The following is a 27,695-nucleotide window of genomic DNA, read 5'->3' on the forward strand; positions in this document are numbered from 1 at the left end:
TCTATATGTCATCTCTTGCTGAAATTGGAAGGAAGTGGGGCATTGGCATCTGCTCCTATGCAGATGACACACAGCTGTTGGTGGCCCTGGATGAAAAACCAGATATCATTAAATCCAAACTGCATAATTGTCTTTCGGATATGGCCCAGTGGTACACAAACATTGCCTGAAACTGAACGCCGGAAAATCCGAGATCCTTCTGTTTGGCAATGCCAAACGTGTGTGGGATGCGACGTGGTGGCCACCCTCACTTGGTATGGCCCCCATTCTGAAACAACACGCAAGGAATCTGGGCGTCATTATGGATGACGCATTGTCCATTAAAGACCATGTGAGATCCCTTTGTGGCAAAGGCTTCTCCATTTTGAAGCTTCTTGCCAGACTATTTCCCTGGATACCCCTGGATTGTAGACGTTCCGTCACCCACGCCTTGTTAGTTAGCCGTCTGGACTACGGCAACGCGCTGTTTGTGGGCATGAACGAGTATCTGTTCTCACGCTTACAAGTACCACAGAACTCGGCGGCTAAACTTATCTGCAATAAAGGCAAGTTTGACTCTGCCTCAGAGTGCCTGAAGAAACTGCACTGGCTGCCGATACGCCAGAGAGCGTTTTTCAAACTGCTTGGTCATGCCCACAAGGCCCTTCATAAGACAGGTCCTACGATTCTCCAGGGGAAGATTGAATTTTGCGTCCCCACAAGAAATCTGTTTTCACTCCAGTCTGCCCTCGCCAGAAATAAACGCAGATATAAAACAAGGACCGGGGGTCGCTCATTCTCTTACCTGGCAGCAAAGAAATGGAATGAGCTCCCTCAAGACCTAAGACTTACCACTAACTACCTCCTGTTTCGAAAAAAACTAAAAACCTTCCTCTTTCCCAAACTTTAAGGACCGCCTTAGTGCTAACTGGCGGTAGTCTCAGTCCAGGTATAAGCGCCTTGATATCCCCCGGGATGAGTGTCGCGCTCTACAAATACCGCAAATAAATAAATAAATCATATTAAAGTATTTGATTCCAACACACTTCAGAATGAACAAAAAATGTGCTTTATTTGTGCGTTCCTAATTTTTATATATTCTGAAATGCTTCACACTTCATTTAAATGTTGTTGTGTGCTAGAAAAAAACTCTTTAACACACCCAGTGTCCAACAAGATGGTCACATAAATCCTCTCACTTTGAAGTAAGAAAAAAAAAAGTGAACACAAAGCTCCTTCAGAAGACAGAGCCTTACATTTAATTTAAAAAAAATTGCATTTATATAGCACTTACTATCCCTGACAAGGCATTGAAGCACTTTACAGCGAGTAGCACGCTACCCAGGAGCCCATAGTTAGTTGTCAGTTCCATTAGATATTGGGGCTAGTTTTGCACACGCATTCCATGTTTTCATGCCAGTTTCTCTGTGTTGCATTATGGACACAGATCTGATCATTAGAGGGGGCTAGGTGAGATGCAATTGCTTTCTGGAATTAATAAGATAGTTATGGTTTCCCTAAAGAGGTTAAGATGGATAGGCATGATATTTAGAACAATTTGTAACAGCGGAGGCAGGCAGAAGGAAGAAGGGAAACAGTGGTTCACTTAAAACTAAAATAGGGGATGAAAGTAAGTAAAGTTTGATAGAATGTACAATTTCATGCAGGATATTAAGGAATAATACAGGTGAAGAATTTTTGCATGCAATTTGTGGATGTAAACCTGTTGTAAGAAATACTTTTAAATTCTGCTCCTAACAATTGTAGCTTACACAATCTTTCTAGAGGCACTTAAGAGGTTACACTGATACTTCCAACAGTGAAAAGAAAGCCCAGTGCTTGTTGAGACTCCTTTACTGTCAAGCAGTGCAACAAGTAAGCACATTTCATTACCTGTAATCACATTGAGAATGCCTCAAAGAGACCCCTTTTATATACCTACTACAGCAGTGTATTTAATACTGTTAGGAATTATTACAGAGTATGCAAAGCATATGCACCATAAACTATACATATAATTTGAAACATATATTATGTAAACACCCACCAACTTAAAAATATAACAAGACAATAGATACACACTTTGCAGCAATCATTAGTATATTCATTCCACGTTTGTGACTCATTCAATACCTGATTTAGAAGATATTGCTCATTGCATGTCTGAAGGCCACCCCCACAGAACAGACACCATGTCCAGCAGAGTGGATGTGTCTGAGGTCACCTTCTAGCATCTACCCTGCCTTGTCTTTGAATGCACAGCAAATGTAACAAGAAAAGAACAAGATTTACAGGCCTGTCTACAGAAAGGAACACCAGTTACAAGGGGAGTTGGTAAGAAACGGCTTTGCTCCTTGGGAGGGACAAAACCACCCTGGACAGCCTAAACGAAATATAGCCAGCAAATAGAGGGTCAGGAAATGTGAGTTACAAACCACAAAGCCAATGGTAAGCAACGGGTGGAATGCATTCCCAAGGAAGCTTTCAGAATGTCCCCAAGATGTCTTAAACAGCTGTCTGGTACGCTTCGACCTAAAAAAGGACTGAAACAATGTGAGCAACTTGTTATACAGGCCAATATGATTGGCTACTGCTCAATCAGTCGGAAGGCACGCTTATGATTGTTTTAGGTGTGGCCAATAATATTGACTAAAACCTCCCTATAGCTAGCTGCATCAGCTTTCCAGACTAGAAAGTTATGGAAACTTTGTGAACTACCTTGAAGAAGAGAGGTGAGAGTGAATTCCAGTGGAATTGATTAGTGTGAAAATATGTAAATGCACTCAGGTTTTATGTTGTATCAGTACTGACTAAACAATAATATGACTATATAGTTTAATAGTGGTAACATGGCTATAGAGTTTTGCAGAGGGAGGTAGGAATGGGCCTACAAGTTTCAATTAAGCAGCTTATTTTTTCTTGGGGGTTCCCTTGAAAAAAACTGAGCTACAGCAAGACCAACAAGCATAGCAGTTGCACCTGATACTCAATAGAATAAAAGAGAAATGTGTACTTTTAAGCAAGCCCAGAAAATCATCAAACAATTTGGAAAAAGCCCCATTTGTATTAAGGTGACCTCAAGCCGGATTGCTTAACAATAGGGCGTGGCCCTCCAGCTACAGATGTTTTGGAGGCTGAGCATTGGCAATGCCAGTGGTCACTAGACTAAAATTTGTCAGCAACCTATGCAGGGGGCTTTGTCCATGATGCTTATATAGTTACAATGTTCTGAAACCCATCGTAGGTGAATGGTGGGCGTTTTATGGGACATGATGACTCCTTTAACGGGCACGCGAGCTGGTTGACTTCGCAGGTGGTGTACTTTTGGTCACTTCGGAAGTAGACCCCATCAGGAGAGTAGAGGGAAGGGTCTTTATCAAAATAGTTGAATGGTCTCAGGAAAAAACCGGCTGAGTTTCCTGCCGTCGCAGTGTTGGGAACGTCCTCAGAGTGTGGAATGTGAAGGAAGCCGGCAGTGATCCAGGCGACCAGGTCCTGGAGAAATGAGAGACCAAAATTAGTGATTTGTTTATTAACTGTGTAAAACTGTATTCACTTTTTTTCCTTCCACTTTGCACCTTCCCTCCATCGGTGATTTACGTTTCCACGCAGGCGAAGACCCACCTGTAGCAACCATCGACCTTAATTTATGACCCTAAACAGCAACCAACATTCCTCACCATATATGGTACATCAGAAACTTTTTATTGCTTGTTGTAATCTTGTATATAAAGAAACCTCAAACTCGATGCATATTGAGACAATGCTCAGACCTAGTGCCTGTAACTGTTCTTCCGGTTGAACTTTTTAATTAAACAAACTGTTCCTGTTCTCACAAACGCCTATGGTCCTCTGTTTTTTAAGGAATTTCAATTTCAAGCAACACAACATTCAAACTGGACTGTTTATAAATGTTCTGAGGGCATATGCCAGGGATCATAGCACTGATCTAATTAAGTAGTACTCTCGAAAAACAGGTTGAGAACGGGGAGGATGTCAATAACAAAACACAATTGAGTGTTCCCAGGTATCTTGATCAGTGCTCAAATCTATGGACGTCATAATCCCAACAACAGTTTTAGCCATTTAGTGGCTGCTTGTGGGGTACAGGAGCCCATAAATTACACTGGAAAGAAATGCAAGAAAACTGGAACACTCCAGATCCCAGAAATTATCTCAGTTTGATAATCCTCATCTTCCCACAAGGTAACAGTGGAACAACCTGATCTGAACAACTTGAGGACATTGAAGGGGATATTTAAATAATAGTTTGTGCAGAAGATGGGATAGAGTTTGTTGCCAGAGGTTCACTGGTAACTGGCAGTGCCAACTAGTGGCATCACTGGAGTGGATGTGCTTGCAACTGCACAAACTCGACCACCCAAATGTCATCAGGTGGTTGTCATGAACAACAATGGAGATGAAAGGAGAGTCTGAAGAGGAAAGCATGACTGGGAAAATATAAGGCTCAGCACTAACGTGTAAGGTCAAAATAACTCCTTCCCACAAATGTGAATAAGTAAAAGGACATCTGAAAGGATTGCTGGGACTATGAAATATGATCTGTAGAAATGATTGTCTGCTGCTCCTAAACCACTAGGCATTATTCTGGGCAGGATCCCGTAAAATAAGTCTAGCTTCTTGAGGCCACTACAGATATATACATCTCAATCCTAAGAGTAAATCGCCCACAACTGTAAAGCACTGTCTTACAGCATTATTAAATCCAAAAGTGTTTCTCTATTATTGAACCTCATGAAACTTGAGCTCATGTAGCCTGGCAAGCCACAGGCCCATGTCGGGGCGTACAAACCCACTTCAGATTTTCTAGTAAGACAACAAATTTGATGTAGGGAAAATGCTTGAAGCAATGCTTCTTGGCCAACAAATGTATCTCCTCTGTTCTCTTACTGAGGGAACTGTGACATCATCATGGCACTTTAGAAACTGAAGAACCTGGCAATATTTAAATCTGATCAGCTCAAAGTACAAAACTAACGGTGACGCATTTTATTTATTTCAGATTTGTCAGTTGTGGAATACTTCACTGACTAAGAAGTTTGAATATGGTTGGGTTGGTTGACACTCTTCGTTGATGGCCTTCTTTTTGGCACACTACCCTGTGTCTTGCTAGATTTCTCTGCTTGTTTACTTTGTTTTAATTTTTCTCAAGAAGCTGAGCTGGAGTAGCTAGTTTAAGAGATCTGAACAGGTGATGTCGAAAGCGGCATTCATGGAGGAATATGGAGATGATTTGGAGATGCAGAATCAGGAGAATTGAAATTCAATTCTCTGCTCCGCCAGAGTCCAGTGGAGATATCTCAGAGTGGCTGTATGAAATGTTTACGGAGTCAGTCGGGAATATGCTGGTGAATTCAGAGCTATTACTGGAAGTCATATGTAGTTCGCAGAGATCGTATTGTCGGAAGGTCAAGTCAGAGAAACCTTATAAAAAAATATTTAACTGCAGGTAGGCCTACACCATGCCTAAGAGAAAAGAGTTTACATCCTGATTAAGAAGAATCTGGAGAAGATTATGGAGACCATGAACATAATTGTATTTTTCAACCATCAAAATGAGATCAGCATGTTCACGATAGAAGGTGCAAAAAGGAAGAGCTTGTGAGGATTGGCTAAATAAGTTAGACATGCCCAATGAAATATGTGATCTCATAAATTGAGATGAAAGCAAGGTGTGCATTCTTGGCAGGACGATGCGGGCGCCTTTTTGGTCTTTGCAGAAGATTTTTGGTATAGACTGGCGTGACTAGCAGCAATTGTGTGTCTTCAGTGTCTACTACTCTTACCTGCCAGACATACATAAAACAGACTTAAACAGATATGCTCCTTTCAAATCGGCAGTGATACCTACTCGTGATAGTCTCAGATTTACCTGTCACTAAAATATCAACATATGATTAAAGTTTTGTTGATGCATTGCAGCCCTTCAGTTCCCCAAACTCTGTCATCATTTAGCAATTGTCACTAAGATTTGCACATCCAACAGATGCATCATAGATGCATGTATCATTGCTTGTGTACAACAAAACAAACCTTGGCACTCACGATATTTCAGACTCGTATTTGAAATTTGTATGTCAATATATTATGTGTAGAAAGTATGGATGACGCTTTAACACAGCATCTAGGGCACTATGATAAGTCCCTCGTTGCTTCGCCGACCTGTCGTGAAGGCAGTCTCCTCCCGTCTGTACCGTAACGGTCTTTCAGGACACTATCAAATATTTTAGCTACGGCAACTGAGATGGAAAATGGCCTAGGTACAATTACAGACTCTGTATGCCGATATTACAGATTTACTCCCATTATGTCTGCTGTTTAACTTCTTCTAATAATTCATATATCTTTAAGCCTTGAGAAAGTCACGGTGGTGAGGAAACAAGTGTTGGTTTTTCATGTTCTTTACAACAAGGACTGGATCACTATCTCCATCATTGTAGAGATTTTTGACTGTATTATCCAGACTGAAGTGTCTGAGTCCTTGCAACTTCTTGTATTAATTTTGTTACTTTGATATTTGTCAAATAAACGAATGCATGTTTTGATAAATGTACTTCCCGTGTTTCCTGTATCAAGAGGACTTCTCCTGTTCTTTTTGCTAGGTTGTACAGAATTGTGTCATCAATCTAATCTGAAATATCGTGGTTTGCCAGGGTTTCTCTTGTTGTAAGCTATTCCACAGGTCACAGCTGTTACTTGTGTTCCCTACACTAAGGTCGTGGGTGGTTCCTTACCCTGAGTGACACCAAGTCTACTCTTTCATGTTAGGTTACTATTTAACTTACTCTGTAGCCCGCCTAAACAGTAAATTTGAGGTGCGACCCCTTCATTCACCACTACCTATTCATGTTTTGTATATCACTGCTTGTGCCTTAGGACAAGTTTCTCTCCCACCATTCCTGTTTTGGCCAACTAGTCAGAATACATGTTGTTTGCAGAAAGCTTTAAACAGCACCACTGGAATAGTTTCCCCAAAAATGTGCACCATCAGTTGTTGGAAGAAGTATGACTTTTGCACATGTTGAGTGTATGGGGATTTCTGTGTCTTTTATTGCAGGACTTCTGCATCAATCCCTACAGAATAAACCTGCCCCTTCAAACCCTCTTAAGAACTCTGCCTTCCTCTGCTTCCCATTATTTTACTACCTAATACACATAGTTAGAGCAGGCTCGACAATTAAATTGATACCTTTGTGGAAGTAAAATGCTGTGCTTTGACCTGCCATTAATTTCCATACATCTCTTGAAACACAGTTAAAGTTTTCTCGTTGAATTGCTACCCATAAATCCCTCTGGCTTATGCAAATTTAACAATTTAATACAAACAATAGATAATGGTACACTCTGAACTTGAATTTTTACCACTCTATTTACAAATTCTATCTACCCGTACATTAACCCTTACCTTAATCCCTGTTACTTCCTCCTTAAACTTAACTCTAACTTTTTTCTCTCACACCATGTTGTTTCTATTTTATTGGGAGATACCGCCCATGCCACCTCCTGTGCCCCTGTTTTTCTGCACCATCTAACCTAAACCATAAACCTTATCTAAATTAAAACCCCATTTCTTACCTGAACTCTAACCAATACCCCAATCCTAACATTAACCCTGACTCCAAAACTAACCATAATGCATTACCTTAAACCATATTTTGTTCTTACCATAAGTCAACTCAACAGCTAAATTTAACCTAACCCTGACTCAATCCCTAACTCTTCCCCAATCCTAACCATAACCGTGGCCCACATAAGTTCCCCTACATTATCCCTCACACCATAGTTTATCCATAAACTTTAAGCTCATTCTTTAGCCTCCCCCATGCAGGCTTTTCAGTACTTTTTCAACATTAATGCATTTTATAGTTTTTTAGTGAGAGCACTCTCCCTTGAACCTTGATTTTCTAAACTCTAACGAATGAATGATTGAGAGAAACATTTGTAGAGTTTTCGATTTTTCATGAAGAAAATCGTCATGTATTTTGGAATGGACTGCCTAAAATCCATTCAAAGTATTCAATTTTTTTAAAGTCGTTTTGAATATATCTGCCTAAACAATTTAAAACAAGAAAAATATCGACTTCCTATACAATAGAAGAACGCAAAATCACTTCATTTTTAACATCAACTAGATACCTGCAGTAGAGACTATGGAATCTATTGCAGATTGAATACATTTTGACTAGTTGGTTGCTTCCTGTGGGGTTTTCCTGAAGGATGACGCTAAGTGCAGTCTTCCTTCCTACAAAATAATAAACCGACAGCAGCCCCGGGAAGTTCCCCAGGTCCATGCTTGGTTTGCTTCTCCAGTCCATGTTTTTTCTTTGAATTCTGGGACGTGTAACCCAGAATTCAAAGGAAACAACCAGGACTAGAGTACCACATCACACATTGACCAGGGAAACCTGGCATCTATGCACCAGGTCTGCTGCTTAATGGAGACGAGCTGGCCTTTGTAGCTCAGTGAACTTCTGAATCCTCTTCAGAAATATGTGTTTGATCTCAAGGTCACAAGTTTGACCTCCGGCAAGCCCTCTCAGCCTTTCATCATTATGAGGTCAATAAAATGAGTACCATTGACTTGGGTGACAATAAACATCTGTTATCCATCACCAAGATGTCCCAAGGGTGAATGTGTGCTTTCCAAATACCTTATGTTATATTGTGTGAAGCTGCTTTTGGGTGCTACCATTGGCAGTGCCAGAGAGCCATCGTAAGCATCAAACACAGACCCATTGATGGGGTGAGGCAGCTCCAATATAACAAAATAAAATGTTGCCTGGAGCGCAGAATATCCTTATAATTGAGGGGAAGGCCACAACTAACCCTTGAGTACTCAAATCGTTAGGCTCTGCTGCCATCTTTTCTCTTCTCAGCCTGGTCATTGTGCGGTTATATGCAATATGCCATAGAAAATATGGGGCATCCAGTATTCCAAAGAACAAGGGTAGCAAACAAAAATATTGTCAGTGTAGTATATGTTTGTTGTTGTATGGCTCACCTAATTGCACCTGCACTGCGTCGTCACCTGGAGTGCCTGCATTGTTTTGACTACTTTGATTACCCCTTGATTGTTTTGTTATGAAACTTGTATACTTAAATACAGAGCATCAGCCATCATTTGTGTTGATTTCTCTTTCATGCATGATCATTTCGGCAATTTCCCATCATGCATCAGTAAATAATGTAATGACTCCTAGGGGGCCACCGTTCTATATGTGGATATAAGGAATATAGTTATGAGTCTCTTTCACTCTTACTCCACTGACCTCGTTTGTGATGTTCTCCTCATTTATAAAGTCACTGAATTTCACAGTCGGTGTCCAGGGGTCATTTTGGTTGAATATGGAGGTGCTCTGGAGCTCTTCTTCTTTCCGCTTGGTGACCGCCAGCTTGTACCTAGGAGTTAGAAGAGAAGATATGACCATTGCTGAGCTGGGATCTAGAAAGGACATTGGTTAGAGGTTCCCTGCCGCTGATCCTGGTTCGTCTTTGTAGATTTAACAGAAGGGTTTGAGTATCCAGAAGCCGGTGGGTAATGTTTTGGATATACCGCCCACTCCCCCAGTATTCAATAGCACTGGTTGTATCAACTTCAGAAACATGAAATGCATGGCATGTTCATTGGGATTGAAGAAGCAAGAGCATTAACCCAGTGAAGGATTTAGCAAGCTGTGCATATGTGACAAGTGGGTACACTGCCCCCTTCCTCCCCCAAGAATGAAACAGGCATATTTCAGGCTTGCATCACTGTAGACAAATATGTAAACTTAAAAGGGCACATTGCGAATTCCAAAATTCATACAACTACAAAGCCCTCAAACCATCCAAGAGTGCTTGCAAATACAACATGAGGACATAATATTACGCCATCGCCTGAAAACGATACTCAGTGCCAGCAATGAAAGCAAAGTATTGCTCCCCTACACCCCCTCAATCGAAACTGAAAATAACCTGTAATAGATGCACAAAATTGATTAACCAGGTGCAAAATCTAAATTTAAAAATAACCACAGACAACCCCTAACATAAACTGACACCTCAGACTCCCATGGTACTCCTTCCAACCCCTGAGCATTTAATCCCTAGCCAGCATCATCAATACCCAAAAAGCTACTACATATAACAAGGTCATCGCCTCCTCCATCCTCAAATGAATCTCTGATCAATTCCTGCACATTGGCAACAACGTCAATTCTCTCTCCTATTGTGGATCTTCACCTCCTCAGTATCCCAAGACCAGAAAGACCCGAACTGTGCTCACGGAATATACTTCGCATTACAAGTACCCGCAGGGCCGTTTCTACCATTAGGCAGGACTAGGCAGCCGCCTAGGGCGGCAAAATGGCTAGGGCGGAAAAGGGGGGATTTTTAAAAAAAAATTGAAGGCAGTGAGTGCAAGCGCACCTGCTTGTACATCCATGCTGCGCAGTGCACCCTAGCATAGTGGTGTGTGGAGCGGCCGGCAGTACCAGTGAACACACAGATTCTCACTCTGCTCTCTGCTAGTCGCAACTTTCCCAACGTTCACGCATAATCTGCTGCTCACCCCTCTCACTGCTCCCCATACTTTCACACACTTGCAGCCCTCGCCCTCGCCCCCCCTCCACCTCCACCAGAAGCGCCTGCATCCACTATTCCGCTGGTCCCCCACTTAACACGGCGCCACCATGGCCTGCCATTCCTGTGACCCACCTGACCTGCCCTGCCTTTCTCTGCCCCGGCAGTCCACGAGGCGACAGGCCTACCGCTCCAGCCCTTCCAACCACGGAGCTTCTTTCCTCTAGGATGCCGAGAAGGCAGAGAAAGCACAGCATTGCAGTGAAAGAGGGAGAGGGGAGGGGTGCTGAAATGGGCAGCAGAGGCCTAGCTGTTAATTGTGCAGTGGCACCGAGACACAGCAGGGTCCAAATATAGCTTCTTTTTTTACTCCATGGGGGATGTTTTCCTTGCTCACAGTAGGGCCCTTGGCACCCTTGCTAAGGCACTGGTAGGCAGGAGGGGTTGTGTGGGGTCTAAATGAACGGAGTAGGGCAGCAGCAAGAGGAGAATGGTTTGCAGGTGCATGTGGGAGAGGCAGAGGGGCTCGAGGCGATGGCAGACGAGAAAGGGGGTGAGAGAGCTGATTTTGGTGTATTAGGGAAGCAAGGAAGGGCAATGCAACACGAAAGAAGCAGGGTGTGAGCAGGAACCACTGAAGGGAGGGAGGGATGGCACGCACAGAAGCAGGGAGAGAATAAGCTAGTGGGGGATGGCAGGCAAGAAAGAAAAGGTGAGCAGGACCTGGTGAATGGAGGGCAGGGGTGCTAAAGGAAGGGACACAAGTGAGTATCCACAAAATTAAAAAAACCCTCACTTGTAACTTACCTCTAATCACACCGAGCTCGCAAAGCCTGCTAATCCAACCCTGCTTAAAAGCGTTCCTTCCTTTCAGCTTTTCATCTTCCTTCGGAGGGTCAATCCATTCCCTTTGCCTTCTACTCATCCATCCACCCCCTTCACATTTCCATGCACTAACCTCTTGCCCCATTCAGCCATCCTGTTTCCATCCATCCATCTGTCATTGCATGTGTGCATCCGTCCTTTCACACATCCACCCTCTTTCCTGATATTCCCTAACGCTGGTATTTTTACTTGCAGGAAGAAGAGGCCCCCAAACGACCTTTTCACTTTTAAGTAGGTACAAGTTCGCCATTCAATGGGGTCAGTGCTGCCTCTGCTTAAGCTGCTGAAGTGGGGGGTTCCCAATGCCACCGGGGGCACAGCTGAGAGAATGGGTGAGCTCTGCAGAAAGGAGTATATTAGAGAAGCGGGGGAGGGGTAAGTGTTGAATTAAGGTGAAAGGTGAGGCCGACTGATATCAGGAAGTGATGAAAGGTGACCGGGAGGCATGGGTTAAAAAAGGGGGAATATTGGGTACTCTAAGTTCAGTGGAGATAAAAAACACCAAGAACAGAGATGAAAGAGGCGATGAGGGAATCATTGAGGGAGAAGGTGGTATGATAGGAAGTATCAGGAGTGCAGGGGCTGGTGAAACAGGAAGGAAAGGACCTTTTGAATAGGGCCAGGGCGGAGGGGGGGGGGGGTTGCAAGGGAACGAGGAACACTGGAACAATAAGTGATAGACTCAGGGAGAGTTAATGAACCAGTGGAGGGGTGAGAGGTGCAGAGTAAGGAGCTCTAAAGGGAGGGCTCGATATGAACTTCAGAAGAGAGAGATGCGGAGTGATGGTAGTAAACGGGAGGGGGCGGAATTTTTCAATTCTCGCCTAGGGTGGCAAAATCCTGAGTACCCGCCTTCTTTTAATTTGTGAAATCATAGAGTGGACCAGTAACATCAATCCCCAACAACATATCAATCCCCACCTGGTGCTTCAGTCTAACCCGTCTCCCAAAGCATTGAAAGAACAACCATCTAAGTAGTCTTCCACCCTCTATATATCATTAACAAGAAGTCCATATCCGCCTATTTCCCCTGGACCCATCAGCTGCTTTTAAACTATTGACCATAAGCCTCTCTGTGGAACCCTCGTCAGAACAAGGGTATCACAGATATCAACGTGGCCTAGCTCACTAGGTTCATCTCAGGCAGATTGTCCAGATGGCATCCTCAAGGTCAAAGATCATCCTCAAGTCAAATGCTACTTAGTAAAGTTCCTCAATTCCATATTGTCTATCTGTATATGGATTACTTGGTTTTGTGCTCACCCAACAGGACATCCCTCCTCTTCAATACACAGATGATGCACAGTCCTACATCAAGGTCTTATCAGCGAACAACTTTGCGTGTTCTAACACCTTTGAAACATAAATGTGACCAAGAATAATTTTATACTTATAAACTACAACACTTTTTGCCTGAACTCGCACCTATTGTTCCATAAGCAGCTTAAAACTTGGCTTTATATAGATTGCGCTTCTGTTAGGGAGCGTGTCTTTGGGTATGTGTGTTAGGAGTTGCCACCGGTGTATCTATTACTCTCAGGTTCTTAGTGCTTTGATGTCTTTTGGTCTAATGCGCTCTAGAAATTTCATAAATACACATTTCAAACCGCAGATGTAAATGTGCTATTATTGCACATGAATTGTAATGGTGTCCCTCCCTGAATCCCTCCTTGTGCTGAAAACCTGCTAATAAATTCTGAGATTTCCAAGTGTGTAAGAAACACCAGACAGGGTCCACCTGAGACTTCTATGCCATAAACTGCTTATTGTCCCTAAACCAATCCACTGTCCAGGACCCTCTTGATCACAGATATGGTAGCTCCCTAATGTACGGTTTCTTCAGCGCATACTTTATGCTGATGGTATGCAGGCGGGCAGCCCCGGGGCTCTTAACCTGGGCAGCGGGACTTATTTTGCATTCTCAGATTTTTACCCAGACCCAAAGAGAATGGCAGAAAAGGGAGAACAAGGTGAAATTGAGAACAGGTAGTCTTGGTTTTTGGAAACCCCTGCATTCTGTAGCTCTAGCGGTGGGCTCCAAAGAAAAGGTTTCGATCCCTGCACTTATTTTATTACATTTTTTTAAATTACAGACTAAGCTCTGGGATTTTCCTATCCCCCAAGTAAAGAGTCATGCCAGTCCTGACAAGTTTCCATGGTCTTTGAGTGACTAGTTGCTTCAGTCAAGGTTTTAAACCTAGACTTGCAGTCCTCGATTTATAATGGGATAAAGTCCCGGAATCCATCGAAAAAACTGGACTGGAGTAGCCAGCCACACATAAACCAGGGAAACTTTGTAGGGCTGCCATACATAATGGGACGTCTTCACACAGTTCGATTCACTTCCAATTTGTCACGTAAGATCTGAAAAGCACAAAAAGAAAAACCTGCACCGCCACCATGCTTCATCAAATATAATAATGTGTGATTCACCTATAGACTTACTCTTGTCTGCTAGGAAATGACATCGCTTCTAGAGGCTCCAAAGTGAAAGATTAGAATAGCAGTGTAAGTATATCTGACGTCACTTCCAGTGCAAAGGGCAGCTCAGGAGAAAGTAGACACTGTTCTCCAATCCCTAGATCATAAAAGGCATCACACAAACCTCACTCCTCCACTACCACATCCGGGCTGACTGACTGGACAAAGAGTGATATTTACTAGCCGGTGGCTGTGAGCCACATTCTAGCCTATGGCTTATCCGACCCCGGCTCTGACCAAACAGCTATTGACCAGTCTCAAGAGTAGCCAAGTATTCTCCGCCATTACATCACCGCAGTTAAAGAACAAGTCACTGTCACCGCTGTGTCACCACGGGGTTACTACCTTTGGTTTTCTTCCACTTCACCATGGGTCTCCCGAGGTCAGAATGAAGTAGGTGGCATGGCAGATGGTGGCCGCTCCCCCGCCTCTGACCAGTACCGAGGGAGGTGAGGCAATGGGTAGAGTGCTCTTATGGCCACCGACCCCTGACTCTCCCAGCAGCCACAGGTCTGTGCAGCTCCACGGCTGGTAGTATCCGTGCCAATGTGGTTCACTAGAGGGGCTGTCAGCATGGCGCCGGCTCTCTGCTCCTACTGAGAGCAATGAGCGAGGCAATCAGGGGGGAGGTGGAGAGGAGCCTTAGAGGGAGGTGGGGACAATAGTAGGATGTCTAGTATTGGGTTTTTATGGAGAGGTGGTTACCAAGGGTCACTATGCCACTATGCATCATTTCAGCGGTGCTTTCGTTGTCTATTTCATGCCTCTGTGGACCTGTTGGCGGAGAATCAACCCCGTTGTTGACAGCTACTCATCTATAATAATATGCATGGTAGATACTATGGTCAAAATAGAACTCAAATATGTTGTGCCATCCTATTCAAATGTAGCCTAGGGGGACGATGTCAATGCATTTACCACCGTGTGACTGAGGCAATACAAATATCCATAGAGAGGAATTTAAATTATCCTGTAAGCAGCATCCCATTTTGTTTTTAAAAATACAGGATATCACAAAAGGGAATATGTGTGCAATATGAGTCACACTTAAAATGGAGTTCAAATGTCAAGTACTGTTGTCTTCTGCAATGGAGAATTGAGATTTGTTCTGGCACCAGTCCTATGAACGACTAAAATGGATGGTAGACTTGGTAGCAAATATAGCAATAGAATATAACTCCATATTCTTAGTACAGCTAATTTCCAACACTGGGATTTAATTTAACAAATCAGTGCATTCTGGGAATGGTAGTCAACGTTTTAATGGCGAACATTCCGGAAAGCAATGATTAAAGGGAAGCTAGAGATTGAAAATATAATGGTGCCATCCGGTCACCCTGCAGCTAATCTGATCTGAGTGGCTTTTAACGCCTTTTCAACACTTCATCCACACATGTGTGTTGAGATTGAGGGCGAGGCACTGACCCTTTGCACTAGTTTTCCCAGCGCTCCATCACCGTTCTGATCAGAGTGAAGTGCCTGGCACGTATTTCCTGTTCTCTCACAAGAGTTGCTGAAACCGGCAGTGCAGGGGGGGGGGGGGGGGGGGGGGGGGGGCGGGGGTTGGGGGCCGGCATGGCAAAACAGATGAAGAGATATATTTTCATTATACTCAAAGCCTCCTCCTCTAATTACAAAAATAAATACATTAACCACATACTTAAGCGGAGACGATAAGAGAGCGCTTGTTTTTACAGTTTACTGGCGCACACAAATGTAAACAACTGAGAGCACGCTGCTGATTGCTTTTAAACAAACACATTCGTCCTGTGTGGATTTTCTGTCTCCTTTCCAGTGAACAGTTAGTTTTTTGAAGAGTTAAATTCACAGAGCTAGAATGAAAGACTAAAGGGGCAGTCTCAGAAAGATATTCTGAACTATCCTGCCTACTTTTGAGTACATTTCTGTTTATGAATAAACTATGGAGTATTCGTGTGAGAGCTGGGCACGGTCATAGTGCTTTTCAGGTAACCCCCATGCTTTATTATGATTGCATGCGCAAATGCAAGAGGTGTACATTTGCACACTCAGATATATTTTGTAAATGTGCATTTAAAACATGTCTTTGCATTTTGTAACCCTTTTCAATAGAAAATAGTATTACTCTTGGAGAGTGTTTGAACTTCAGAAAAAAAAATCGAACTGAAATACAGCCTTCTGGTCATTACGTTTGTGCTAATTGAATTTGTCCTGTGCTTATTGTATTTAAAAAAAACGGCATGGAAAGGGTCAACGCCTGCCTCTTTTTTCCACAAGCCACTCTCCATGGTGAAGGGCTGAGCAAGAGCCGGACATTATGTTCGAGCCAGGCACGAACCTAGCTTGGCTGGACAACCTATATATTGCAAACAGTCCAAGTAAAATGGAAATGACACAAAACACAATCCTTAAAATACAGCAAGTGTTTAATGTACCAGAACTCACACTATGACAATATTAACAACAGAGAGCAGTCACTTCGACTTGTGAAGTCTTTGCGCTGTTTCCTGATCGTTAGTATGATGCCTTTGCTGATGCACACATGCCTGTCTGATTGTGGTTCTGACTTCCCACCTTCTCTACCTCTTTTCTCTCTTTCTTACTATTCATGCTACTTCCTCTACCCGAGGGTAGTACTCAAGCTCGCCAGAGCTAGCCTAGTCAGATCATCGCGCTGGCGCGCATGCACAGGCCACTACCATGATCTCACAGCACGCCTAATGTAACCCCAACGGCGTCGATTGAACAGCTGTACCACCCTCATTGTATAGATACTGTACTGTGTGTATAAAAATCTCTCAATAAAAATTGGTTGAAATCAAAAAAAGAATTGCCTTTAAAGAACATCCATTTTGATGTTACTTTCTCGAGAGACTGTCCCAAACTTCCAGTAAAGTTGTATTTTTATTCTATTAAGTTTGAGAATCCTGGCGTGTTCTGCTTTCAACTTTGTCACTGATTTATTTCAAGCCTCCCCTGAGTACATCAGAACCCCTTAAAAACGAATCAGTTTTCATCACTTGATTTAGGCATACAGTAATTGCCACCCATTCTCCTAAAAATTCCTTGATCTAGATCCTCAAACCTTCTACAAAATTGCCTTAAAGTTCCTTGGAAGGTCGGTTCCATTTACCTTTACAATACATTGTTTCCCCCTAATTTCACAGGCATTCTGGACAGGGCCGTCAGAAGAGCGGGGGCAAAGGCGAACGGGGGGCATCAGCAGGTGGGGGCAAATGTGGTATTACTCCTCTGCTGGTTCTTTTTCAGGGCCCCACGGTTATGCTGTATTTATAAATCTTGTAATAAATCTGCCCTGCTAAGTAATAACGAGGAAGCTAACATGGTAATGCCACCAGATGGTACCAGTTAGAGTCAGATGGTACCAGGTGGGTATCATATTGTACCAGGTGGTGTTGTTCGGTACCGGGTAGTGTCAGATGGTACCAGGTGGTGTCACATGGTACCAGGCGGTGTCTGATTGTACCGGGTGGTGTCAGATGGTACTGGGTGGTGTCAGATGGTACCAGGTGGGTATCATATTGTACCAGGTGGTGTTGTTTGGTACCGGGTGGTGTCAGATGGTACCGGGTGGTGTCACATGGTACCAGGCGGTGTCAGATTGTACCGGGTGGTGTCAGATGGTACTGGGTGGTGTCAGATGGTACCAGGCGGTGTCAGAGTGTACCTGGTGGTGTCAGATGGTACTGGGTGGTGTCAGATGGTACCGTGTGCTGTAACTGCAGTGTTTCCTCTTCACCTGGAGGATATGTTCTTTTAGTGGTTTAAGAGGTGTTTGTTTATGCTGTTTGTGTACTGCAAAACCTTCTTCATGCCTGCCTCTGAGGTGCACAGCACGTGGACCTTTCTAACCAGATGTGAGGAGCGCCAAAGACCAGCTTTGCTTTAACATGTACATTTATATTAATCTCACAATATTATCCTTGGGATAGATGTTTAAGAACACACAAAAAAATAGTGAGCGCTTTTAAATCGCGGTGTCCCTACAGGTGCCACCTTTATGTTGCTGTCATTGGGCGGTGGGCCCACAAACCTCTAACTTTTGGCGGTAGGATCTGCCTGGGAAGCTCATACTAGGAAGCATTACAGCTCAGGACAATCTGTACTATTCAGTCCACAAGTTCTTGCAAAGCCTGTACACGTATCCCCAGTTAGTTTAGGATGAGACTTCTTTAAATTCTGCCCAGTGGTGCTGCCATCAATGTTACAACGCTGTATACACCAGGCTTCTGAAAAATCCAAGCCTCACACAAAGAACAAGTGTCACCAGTGAGCCACGCCCATTTATTAGGAGAAAGATAAGGGTGTAATATGTATCAGGTGTTGCCTTTAGGAGCACACTGTCAGGAGTACATTACTAAGCATGGTGTGGTAGCACACTGTCATTGAGAGTGAGAGATAATGCATTTCCCATTGAAATGACCACTAAAAGTGCACAGAAGCGCAGCTTTACTGATAAAACTATACAGTGCACTAACAGCAATGTGTGGAAATTGGGTTTCATTGAATATCAATATTCGACATTTGCACATCACCGAGTAAAGTGTTTTGATTGGTTTCGGTCCTATTAAAATCTTTGTTACCATCACACTTCAGAATTCTAAAAAAGTGCTTCATTTGTGCTTCCCTGTTTATTTATTTTGCAAAAGGTGCACAGTTCATTTATAGGTATTTAAATTGTATTGTGTGTTAGAAGAAAAAAACACCCTTCAGCCGTTCCTTTCACTCCAGCAAGCTTGTCACACAGTTCAATTCAAGATCCTCACACTGTGTAGTAAGAGAAAGATAAGCAAACACAAGTCTCCATGTCAAAAGAATAAGCAGCAATTTGCCAGAAGTAGTTTCACATTTGACCCTTGATTTGCATATGGCCATGTCTGAACTAGGGTGGTTTGGATTGCAAAAAAAGGATGGATTTAGGCCCAGATCTCTGTACTGGGGTGAATGTATGACATTGTTCTGCATTCTGTCCATCAACTGTTGTTTTTGCATTTGTCACATTTGACCCTTGTCTTTGAATGCACAGCAAATGTGACAAGATAAAAAAATATATATAAAGTCATCTTTAATGCTCATTTCCCTCCGGAACTCCAGCATGATTCTTTTTTTTTTTTAGGGGGATGGGAGGGGAGGGGGGGTTGGGTTGCAGTACCTCTGCACCGCTACTTCCTACAGCAAAACCTGTCCGTCTACAGCTGATCTATGTCTTGATCCCCAAAAAAGGTGCTTGAACAAGGACAGCACAATCTGTAGAGGGCTGCAGGAGGTACAAAGCTGCAGCTGAGAGCGGCAAATGCAGTCCTTCTCAGGGCCGTGGTATGATGACCCAAAACATACCATTTTTCCTATGACATCTAGAACGTGTGCATTGGTCCTGTCTGGGAACCCAGTGGCTCTAAAAGGCACAACAGGAAGGTACCTGATACTGACATTCCACCTCCTCTTTCGCATGAAAGTAGTCTATGGTGACTGCAAATCAGCAAGAGAGCTTCTCATGAATGGGTGAATGAATGAATACAAAGATGGCTACTCTCCTATATCATATGCGTTACATTTATAAATATTGCATCTGCCGCACCGACCTAACCACTACATCTCAAGGTAAGTAGATGTGGAGCTGAGAATAGTAAATATACGCCTAACTCGACGATGCATTGGCAGGGGATGTGGTGGTGTGATATTTTTGTAGGCTGATATTGATGACGTCGATACAGCATCATACAGCCCATAGATTGCTGCAGACACCTACCTTGCCCAGTTCATTGAATTCTCTACTGGACTCGTCTCCGGCAGATACTCCCCGGCGAAGCTGACAATCTGGATCCGGTATGACCTGGGGTGACCCCACTTGTTGGTCTGGTTGCTGGCGAAGTGGACGTATCGGGGCATTTTGTCGTTCAGGCGATACGCAGCCTGGTTTTCCGTTTCCACCACTTGGCGGACAAGCTTTGGCCTTTGAATCTGCACTTCTGGCTGCCAAGGAATGTTGAAAGGATCGAACTTCATGTCTTGTGTCAAAAAAGAGTTAGAGGTTCCTGGAAAACAAGAACAAAAGATGCAATTTGAGGCGTCACTCTGACTAGCCAAGGTTAGAGAAGATGTTCTATCTTGTGATACAAAGTTACAAATCCTGATTCACAATCTGACGTCATGTTTGCATTCCGGAATCTTATAAAAGTCCATCATGTAGATACTTATAGCCTGCCTTGAGGACAACGTCAATATTTCATTAAATCGGCCCTAGTAACTCACGTTGACTAATAAAGAAGCTTACATGCAGGCTGAAGCTTCTAAACACACGTTTGTGCAAAACGATGTAGACATACATGAACAAACCCTTAAAAAGATACACTGATATCCACTTTGATATACACTCACACCAGTGCTCAACTTGTAAAAGAATAAGTGCTGCGTCACAAGGTTTTGCAAAGAAGCCCGCGGCCAGCGCTATCGAATGCCAGAGGCTGCCTCGTGTTGCTTCCATCTAACAAATCTTTAATCCACCACCAGACACTTCCTATCTCCATCTCTAACTTTTGCTTCCTTTGTTATTTTTGATCCCTGCATTCTCCATTTGTCACACATTTTTAGTCTTTCTCTTCCTCCCTCTTTCTCCCTTTTGTGTTTTTCTGGATGAAACTCTATGTGGAACAAGCATTTGCAATGCAATGGTCTCGGCATCATTAAAGGTAGAGCTATTGGCATTGCTCATGACATTTCTTTTTTTTTCTTTAAATCAAAAATAAATGGCCATTGTCATTAACATTGCCAATACACAGCACTCTGCACTCAACAGCACACAATGCTCTGCACACTTGCTCTGCACTCACTGCTCTGCACACTCACTCTGCACACTCACTCTGCACTCACTGCTCTGCACACTCACTCTGCACACTCACTCTGCACACTCACTCTGCACTCACTGCTCTGCACACTCACTTTGCACACTCGCCACTCTGCACACTCGCCACTCTGCACACTCACTCTGCACACTCGCCACTCTGCACACTCGCCACTCTGCACACTCGCCACTCTGCACTCTGCACACTCGCCACTCTGCACACTCGCCACTCTGCACACTCGCCACTCTGCACTCTGCACACTCGCCACTCTGCACACTCGCCACTCTGCACTCTGCACTCGCCACTCTGCACTCACCACTCTGCACTCACCACTCTGCACTCACCACTCTGCACTCACCACTCTGCACTCACCACTCTGCACTCACCACTCACCACTCTGCACTCACCACTCTGCACTCACCACTCACCACTCTGCACTCACCACTCTGCACTCACCACTCTGCACTCACCACTCTGCACTCACCACTCTGCACTCACCACTCTGCACTCACCACTCTGCATTCACCACTCTGCACTCACCACTCTGCACTCACCACTCTGCACTCTGCACTCACCACTCTGCACTCACCACTCTGCACTCACCACTCTGCACTCACCACTCTGCACTCACCACTCTGCACTCACCACTCTGCACTCACCACTCTGCACTCACCACTCACCACTCTGCACTCACCACTCTGCACTCACCACTCTGCACTCTGCACTCACCACTCACCACTCTGCACTCACCACTCTGCACTCACCACTCTGCACTCACCACTCTGCACTCACCACTCTGCACTCACCACTCTGCACTCACCACTCACCACTCTGCACTCACCACTCTGCACTCACCACTCTGCACTCACCACTCTGCACTCACCACTCTGCACTCACCACTCTGCACTCACCACTCTGCACTCACCACTCACCACTCACCACTCTGCACTCACCACTCTGCACTCTGCACTCACCACTCTGCACTCACCACTCTGCACTCACCACTCTGCACTCACCACTCTGCACTCACCACTCTGCACTCTGCACTCACCACTCACCACTCACCACTCTGCACTCTGCACTCTGCACTCACCACTCACCACTCACCACTCTGCACTCACCACTCTGCACTCACCACTCACCACTCTGCACTCACCACTCACCACTCTGCACTCACCACTCACCACTCTGCACTCACCACTCTGCACTCACCACTCACCACTCTGCACTCACCACTCACCACTCACCACTCTGCACTCACCACTCTGCACTCACCACTCTGCACTCACCACTCTGCACTCACCACTCTGCACTCACCACTCTGCACTCACCACTCACCACTCTGCACTCACCACTCTGCACTCACCACTCTGCACTCACCACTCTGCACTCACCACTCTGCACTCACCACTCTGCACTCACCACTCTGCACTCACCACTCACCACTCTGCACTCACCACTCTGCACTCACCACTCTGCACTCACCACTCTGCACTCACCACTCTGCACTCACCACTCTGCACTCACCACTCTGCACTCTGCACTCACCACTCTGCACTCACCACTCTGCACTCACCACTCTGCACTCACCACTCTGCACTCACCATCTGTCTGCTCCATCACTCTAATAGAAGTAAAATATGATGCGAGCTCTTCGCCAACTGCTGGTCTGCGGGCAATATGGTCCCCTTCAAAGTCTTGAAGCGCCTGCACATGCGGAGGTGCCTGACAAGCTGCGGATCCAAGTTCAGTGGATGGCAATGCCAGGGTGCCATGCCAAGCTGCCATGTCGTGCAAGCAGATGGGCAGGATAAAGCTGTTTAGTGTAATTATTATTGTTGAAATTAGAGGCACGTGGGAGCAGTTATTTACAGCCATCGCCCAGGCTGGGTGCCAGTGTTCTGCATGCAGTGGGAAGTCCTTTCTGTGTTTATTCGAAATGCAGAAACAGAAGATCAAAGCAACTTTGGGTGAGATAGAAACTAATGGGCAAAGGAGGACTTGAGAACCCTAACACCATATATTTGTTGTGTTTCTTGCTGGCTGGTCTTCTGCATTCCAGTGCTTCAGCTGGCTGTTGTCCTTCCTTACCTGCAGTGGGAGCATGTGTTCTCATTGATCGACAGCTGAGGCATGGTGTCTGTCTGAGTCTCCAAAAGCCCTTGAAAGATTTGTTAATGCATGCCTTCTTGACTGGAGAGGCATAACTATCCCAGTATCGTGCACATGTCTCAAGGGGTACAATGGACGACACAATTACGTTTTCTAAACAAAGAGATAGCACCAGATTCGTTACCAAGCTCGCCGCCCCGGAAGTCAGGCACGGTCGCCTGTGACGGGGGCGGGCCCACGTTCACACCGGAAGAGGAGGCAGGCGGAGTCGTAGCGTCTCGCGGCCCGGGGCTCCTGTGAGCGGTGTAGAGCCCCGGGGCCGCGCCAGCAGGAGGTTGGGCGCCGCGTGCTGAGGTAAGGTAAGTTCTGGAGCGCGATTGGTGCACTTGTGTGTGTGTATGCTCGTGTGTGTGTGTGTGTATGTATGTGCGCGACGGTGACGGCGGGGGAGGGGGGTCTGGAGCGCGATTGGTGCACTTGTGTGTGTGTATGGTCGTGTGTGTGTGTGTATGTATGTGCGTGACGGCGGGGGAGGGGGAGGGGGGGCCTCGGTGCACTTGTGTGTGTGCGCGCGCCTGAGTATGAGTCAGGGGTGGTGTCTCTGTATGTATGTATGTGCGTGCGTGCATGGGCGCGTGTGTGTGTGTATGCGCATGCGTGTGTTGTGCTTGCGCTTCCCAGGAGACAGCGCCAGGCCACAGCGCGCGTTCCAGCTACAAATCGCCTGGAAGGATGCGCGTGACCTGGACTGTCTCCTGGGACTGCTACTCGCTGACATAAGATCTCGGCGGAGACGCGCTTACGCGCGTCTTTTAGCCGAGACCTAAAAATAAGTGCTGGTCCCCAGAAATGAGTGCCACTGGCTCCTACCTGCATCCGACTGTTCAAATTAAGCATTGACTAACGCATTCATGCGGACATTACTCGGTGAACTAGGGGCCAGATGTAGGACGGCAAATACCGGTTGGTAACGGCCGATTTCGGCCGTTACCGACCGGTATTTGCCGATGGAGATGTAGGGGCCTGATAATGTAACAAATCGGTATATTTATCGAATCTGTAAATTTACTGATTCAGTAAAATACCTAATTGGTATATTTACTGAATCGGAAAATCTACATGTAGGTGGCACTGTAAGGAGTGCCACGGGCCGTTACCGATTCGTTATTTACCACCAAATACTATTTGGTGGTAAATAACAAATTCCTGTGTACATGCATATCTGGGCATGTACACCTGTGCCGTGTGGCACACATACATGCCCTAAGGGCATGTATGTGTGTCACATGGCACACAAGCCAGAATCAGGGGTGCAACAGGGTGTCAAAGTGACACCCTGTCCCCCTTGCAAATTCAGTATTTTTACCAAATCGGTATTTACCGATTCAGTAATTAACATTGATTCCTATGGGCCTCAAGGCCCATAGGAATCAATGACAATTACCGAATCAGTAAATACCGATTCGGTAATTACCGAATCCTACAGAATCGGTAAAAAATACTGAATTTTTAACTACATCTCATTTACTGAATCTAGAATACCAAATGGGTAAAATTCAGTATTCTAGAGTCGGTAAATGAGAATTACCTACATCTAGCCCTAGGAGTCTTAATTTAAGGAGGGGTCTTCCTTCCTCTTCATATCCCCACCTCATCTAGGGCCATATGTAGGTAATCCAAATTTACAGATTCTAAAATACCGAATTTTACTGATTCAGTATTTCAGAATCGGTAAATGGTATGTAGGTATTGATTCGGTAAATTTTACAGAATCGGTAAAATTCGATAAATACTGATTCGGTATTTACTGATTCGGTAATTCCCATTCATTTTCATGGGCCTGGAGGCCCATAGGAATGAATGGGATGCCATTCACTATTACCGATTCAGGGGTTGCATATTCAAGGGTGGCAGGGTGTCACATTGACACTCTGTTACACCCCTGAATCGTGCATGTGTGCACATGTGGCACACATACATGCCCTAACGGCATGTTTGTCTGCCACATGGCACTTTTGGAAAAGCACAAATTTTCTTTTTCAAAGGTTTTCGATATTTACCACCAACTTTTAGTTGGTGGTAAATACCGAATCCTTAACTCAGAAATGCACTCACTTGGGTGCTCCCTACATTACGGATTCGGTAATTTACCGAATCGGTATTTTAAGGATTCGGTAATTTACAGATTTCTTAAATTACCGAATCCTTACATTTGGCCCCTACATCTCGAAAGCCTAAGACCGGTCAGTAACGGCCGAAATTCGGTAATTTCGGCCGTTACCGACCGGTATTGGGCTACCTACATCTGGCCCCTAGTGCTTTGCAATACGTAATTCACGATGATGGAGATGCTACTGGCTCCACCCTCAGGAACCTCTGCTCATGGACTATACATCAATTGAAATAGCATAGAAGAGGCCAGCCAGTGTAACACAGCACAGTTAGAGCTCCTGGTTCAGAGAAATTTCTGAAATATATCTTCGAGCTGGAAGCTAACTCACAGACATTACAAAAAGCGATGGGTGGAAGACTTGGGACAGACATCTGGACACAGCCCTCCTACCTGGGAAGTCTCAGCAGTGAATGATGGGTGAAATGCTTCAATCAATCTCAACCACCCAGCCGCGGTCCATGCAGGTAACAGCGGTGGGGCGATCGGGCCCATGGGAGAGGGGATTTCGAGGGACTATGCAGAGGGAAAATTAAATAAATATTTAATGTTCCCTCTGCATCGTCCCTCGAAATCTCCCCACACGCGGCCCCACTGCCCCACCACTGTTACCTGCATGGACCGCGGCTGCAACCATCAGTAATTTCTCTGGACTATCCATTGTTTTTCAGCTCGACTGTGGCATTAGAGCCACCTACCATATGTAAGTGAGTCTTGGCTTGCTGTACCTTAGAACTCAAACAGCTGTAATGTCTGGTACGAGAGGTATACCCAGCCATGGGTCTGAGTTCCATGTGTGACAGGGCTCGAGATACACCTTACTGATGAGGCCCAGTTACCAGACTCCAGCTATGATACCCTGAAACACTACCACAGATTTGGCTTTGTTGAGTACTAGTAGTTTGGATCCGGTTGTTTTGGGACCAGAAATCTTTACAGTTTTTCAAGTGGAAAGTCAGCAACTCGGGCTCAGCTCACTGAGCTGCCCAATGTTGAATCTAGAGGCAGACACCAATTAAACAGAAAAAAGACATATCATAGCATGGTTGCTGCATTGTTCCTACCTCCCACTGATAGACACTTTCTCAGTAAACATTGTAGAAAAAACCCAGAGGGCTGTAGTCCCTCACAAGACCTGTGTGCAGCTCCATAGGATAACACTGACTACAGGCACAATATTACAAACATTCTAGGGCTAGCATGCAAATTATATAACAAAAAATAGTGCAGTTTCTCTGGCTCAGACGGTGCAGGTGCTAGCAAATCCATTGGATTGAATCCACTGGACTGCTCACCATGTGACATTCATCGGTCCACCAGTAGCATGCATTAGTCCATGAGCAGGAGTCTAGATCTGGACTTCATGAGCATTCCTTTAGCAGGAGAGTTTGAAGGATGTCATAATGTTTGGGAGAGGGCTCTGGTAAGTGTTGAAGACAAGGGGAGAGAAAGCAGAGTCTTGGGGATACTGTAGTCAGTATGGAAGAGAAGAACAAATGGAGTGAGACAGATTGTTTGATATCTGTTTACAAGTTATGATGGGATTCAGCCCAGTCATAGCCCCTTGAATTAAAAGCAGGGCCAGTCTATGAACCCAGAGCAGCACTGGCAATTTTGATGGGCCAGCTCCCCTTCTGCCTTTGTTCCTGGGGGAAGCACTGCTGAAAAAACCAACCCCCAGTAACATAAACGCCCCCCTTCAATGCAAAATCAGTTTCCACCCTTCCAACCTCCTGGGGAATGTCTGATGTCCGCTACGACTAGTTCGGCTCTAATTAAAAGATCACCCCTCAGTCACTATAGTAAGATAAGATGGAGTCCAATATGAAAAGTCATTGAAAAATCAGGCAAGAGGAAAACAGGCACACAATTTTGAATCTTTATTAAGCAAAATACAACAGTAACACTGAAATATAAACAAAAAAGTAAATAGCTCCAATGTATAAACAGCCTAACAATGCCAAACAACTTTATTTCTGAAATCACTAGATTTGACTGATATGGATTATAAGTAGGCTTTCCTGTTTTCAAATTCTATTTTTGGTAAATTCTGATGGGGATTTTTCAGTGTTTTCAAGTGATTACAAACCAAACTTATCGTAGTACACCATACGATACTTCTTCAGTGAGTCTTTGTTCATGCACATGCGCTCTTTCCTTCCCATGTTAAATTTTATCTGAGAAAAGACCCTCTCAACATTGGCACTTGAGACGGGCAACGCCAAAGTAGCCAGTATACAATGTGCTAACTCTGGCCACTGACATAGCTTTCCATGCCAATACTGGTGCACCTGAAGATTGTGATTCACTGCAACAGGTTCTGCAACATATGCGTTGAACTTTACACATATGGCCTCAGATTTATTAAAGCGGTCAAAAATGAGACAGCACTTTTGAAACTCTGGAGAAAATTTCCCTTTACAGAAGGGATCTATAACTTGTGCAGAGTACCACGGTGAGGCTTCATTGACTTCAAACGCCATGGTTGGTGAAGGGCTATTTCACATACATTGTTAAATAAACGTTCCTGAATTGCTCCTCAACATTTCTTTACTTACCAAGTGGCCAGCACTCTAACATGGAATATATTGCAGTGCCAAAGTCACTAAAAGTGTTGCTCAGCCTACTCTCAAGGAGAAGTTTCA

General features: G+C 44.7%; 1 protein-coding gene across 3 annotated transcripts in view; it reads right to left on the reverse strand.

Annotated features, from left to right (window-relative positions):
• Nucleotides 1–1,029: 1,029 nt before the first annotated feature.
• AOC3 (amine oxidase copper containing 3) overlaps nucleotides 1,030–27,695 on the reverse strand; it is a 211,842-nt gene continuing 185,176 nt past the window's right edge. For all 3 annotated transcript variants that reach the window (XM_086924077.1, XM_086924078.1, XM_086924076.1), the window contains exons 2-4: nucleotides 19,676–19,961; nucleotides 9,270–9,399; nucleotides 1,030–3,474 (exon numbers count right to left, since the gene is read on the reverse strand). In XM_086924077.1, the coding sequence (XP_086780203.1) occupies nucleotides 3,190–3,474; nucleotides 9,270–9,399; nucleotides 19,676–19,961 (701 nt within the window). In that variant the 3' untranslated portion in view covers nucleotides 1,030–3,189. The remainder of the gene's footprint in view (nucleotides 3,475–9,269; nucleotides 9,400–19,675; nucleotides 19,962–27,695) is intronic.

The sequence above is a fragment of the Lissotriton vulgaris genome, chromosome 5 (genome assembly GCF_964263255.1).
Source record: "Lissotriton vulgaris chromosome 5, aLisVul1.2, whole genome shotgun sequence".
NCBI classification, from domain to species: Eukaryota; Metazoa; Chordata; class Amphibia; order Caudata; family Salamandridae; genus Lissotriton; species Lissotriton vulgaris.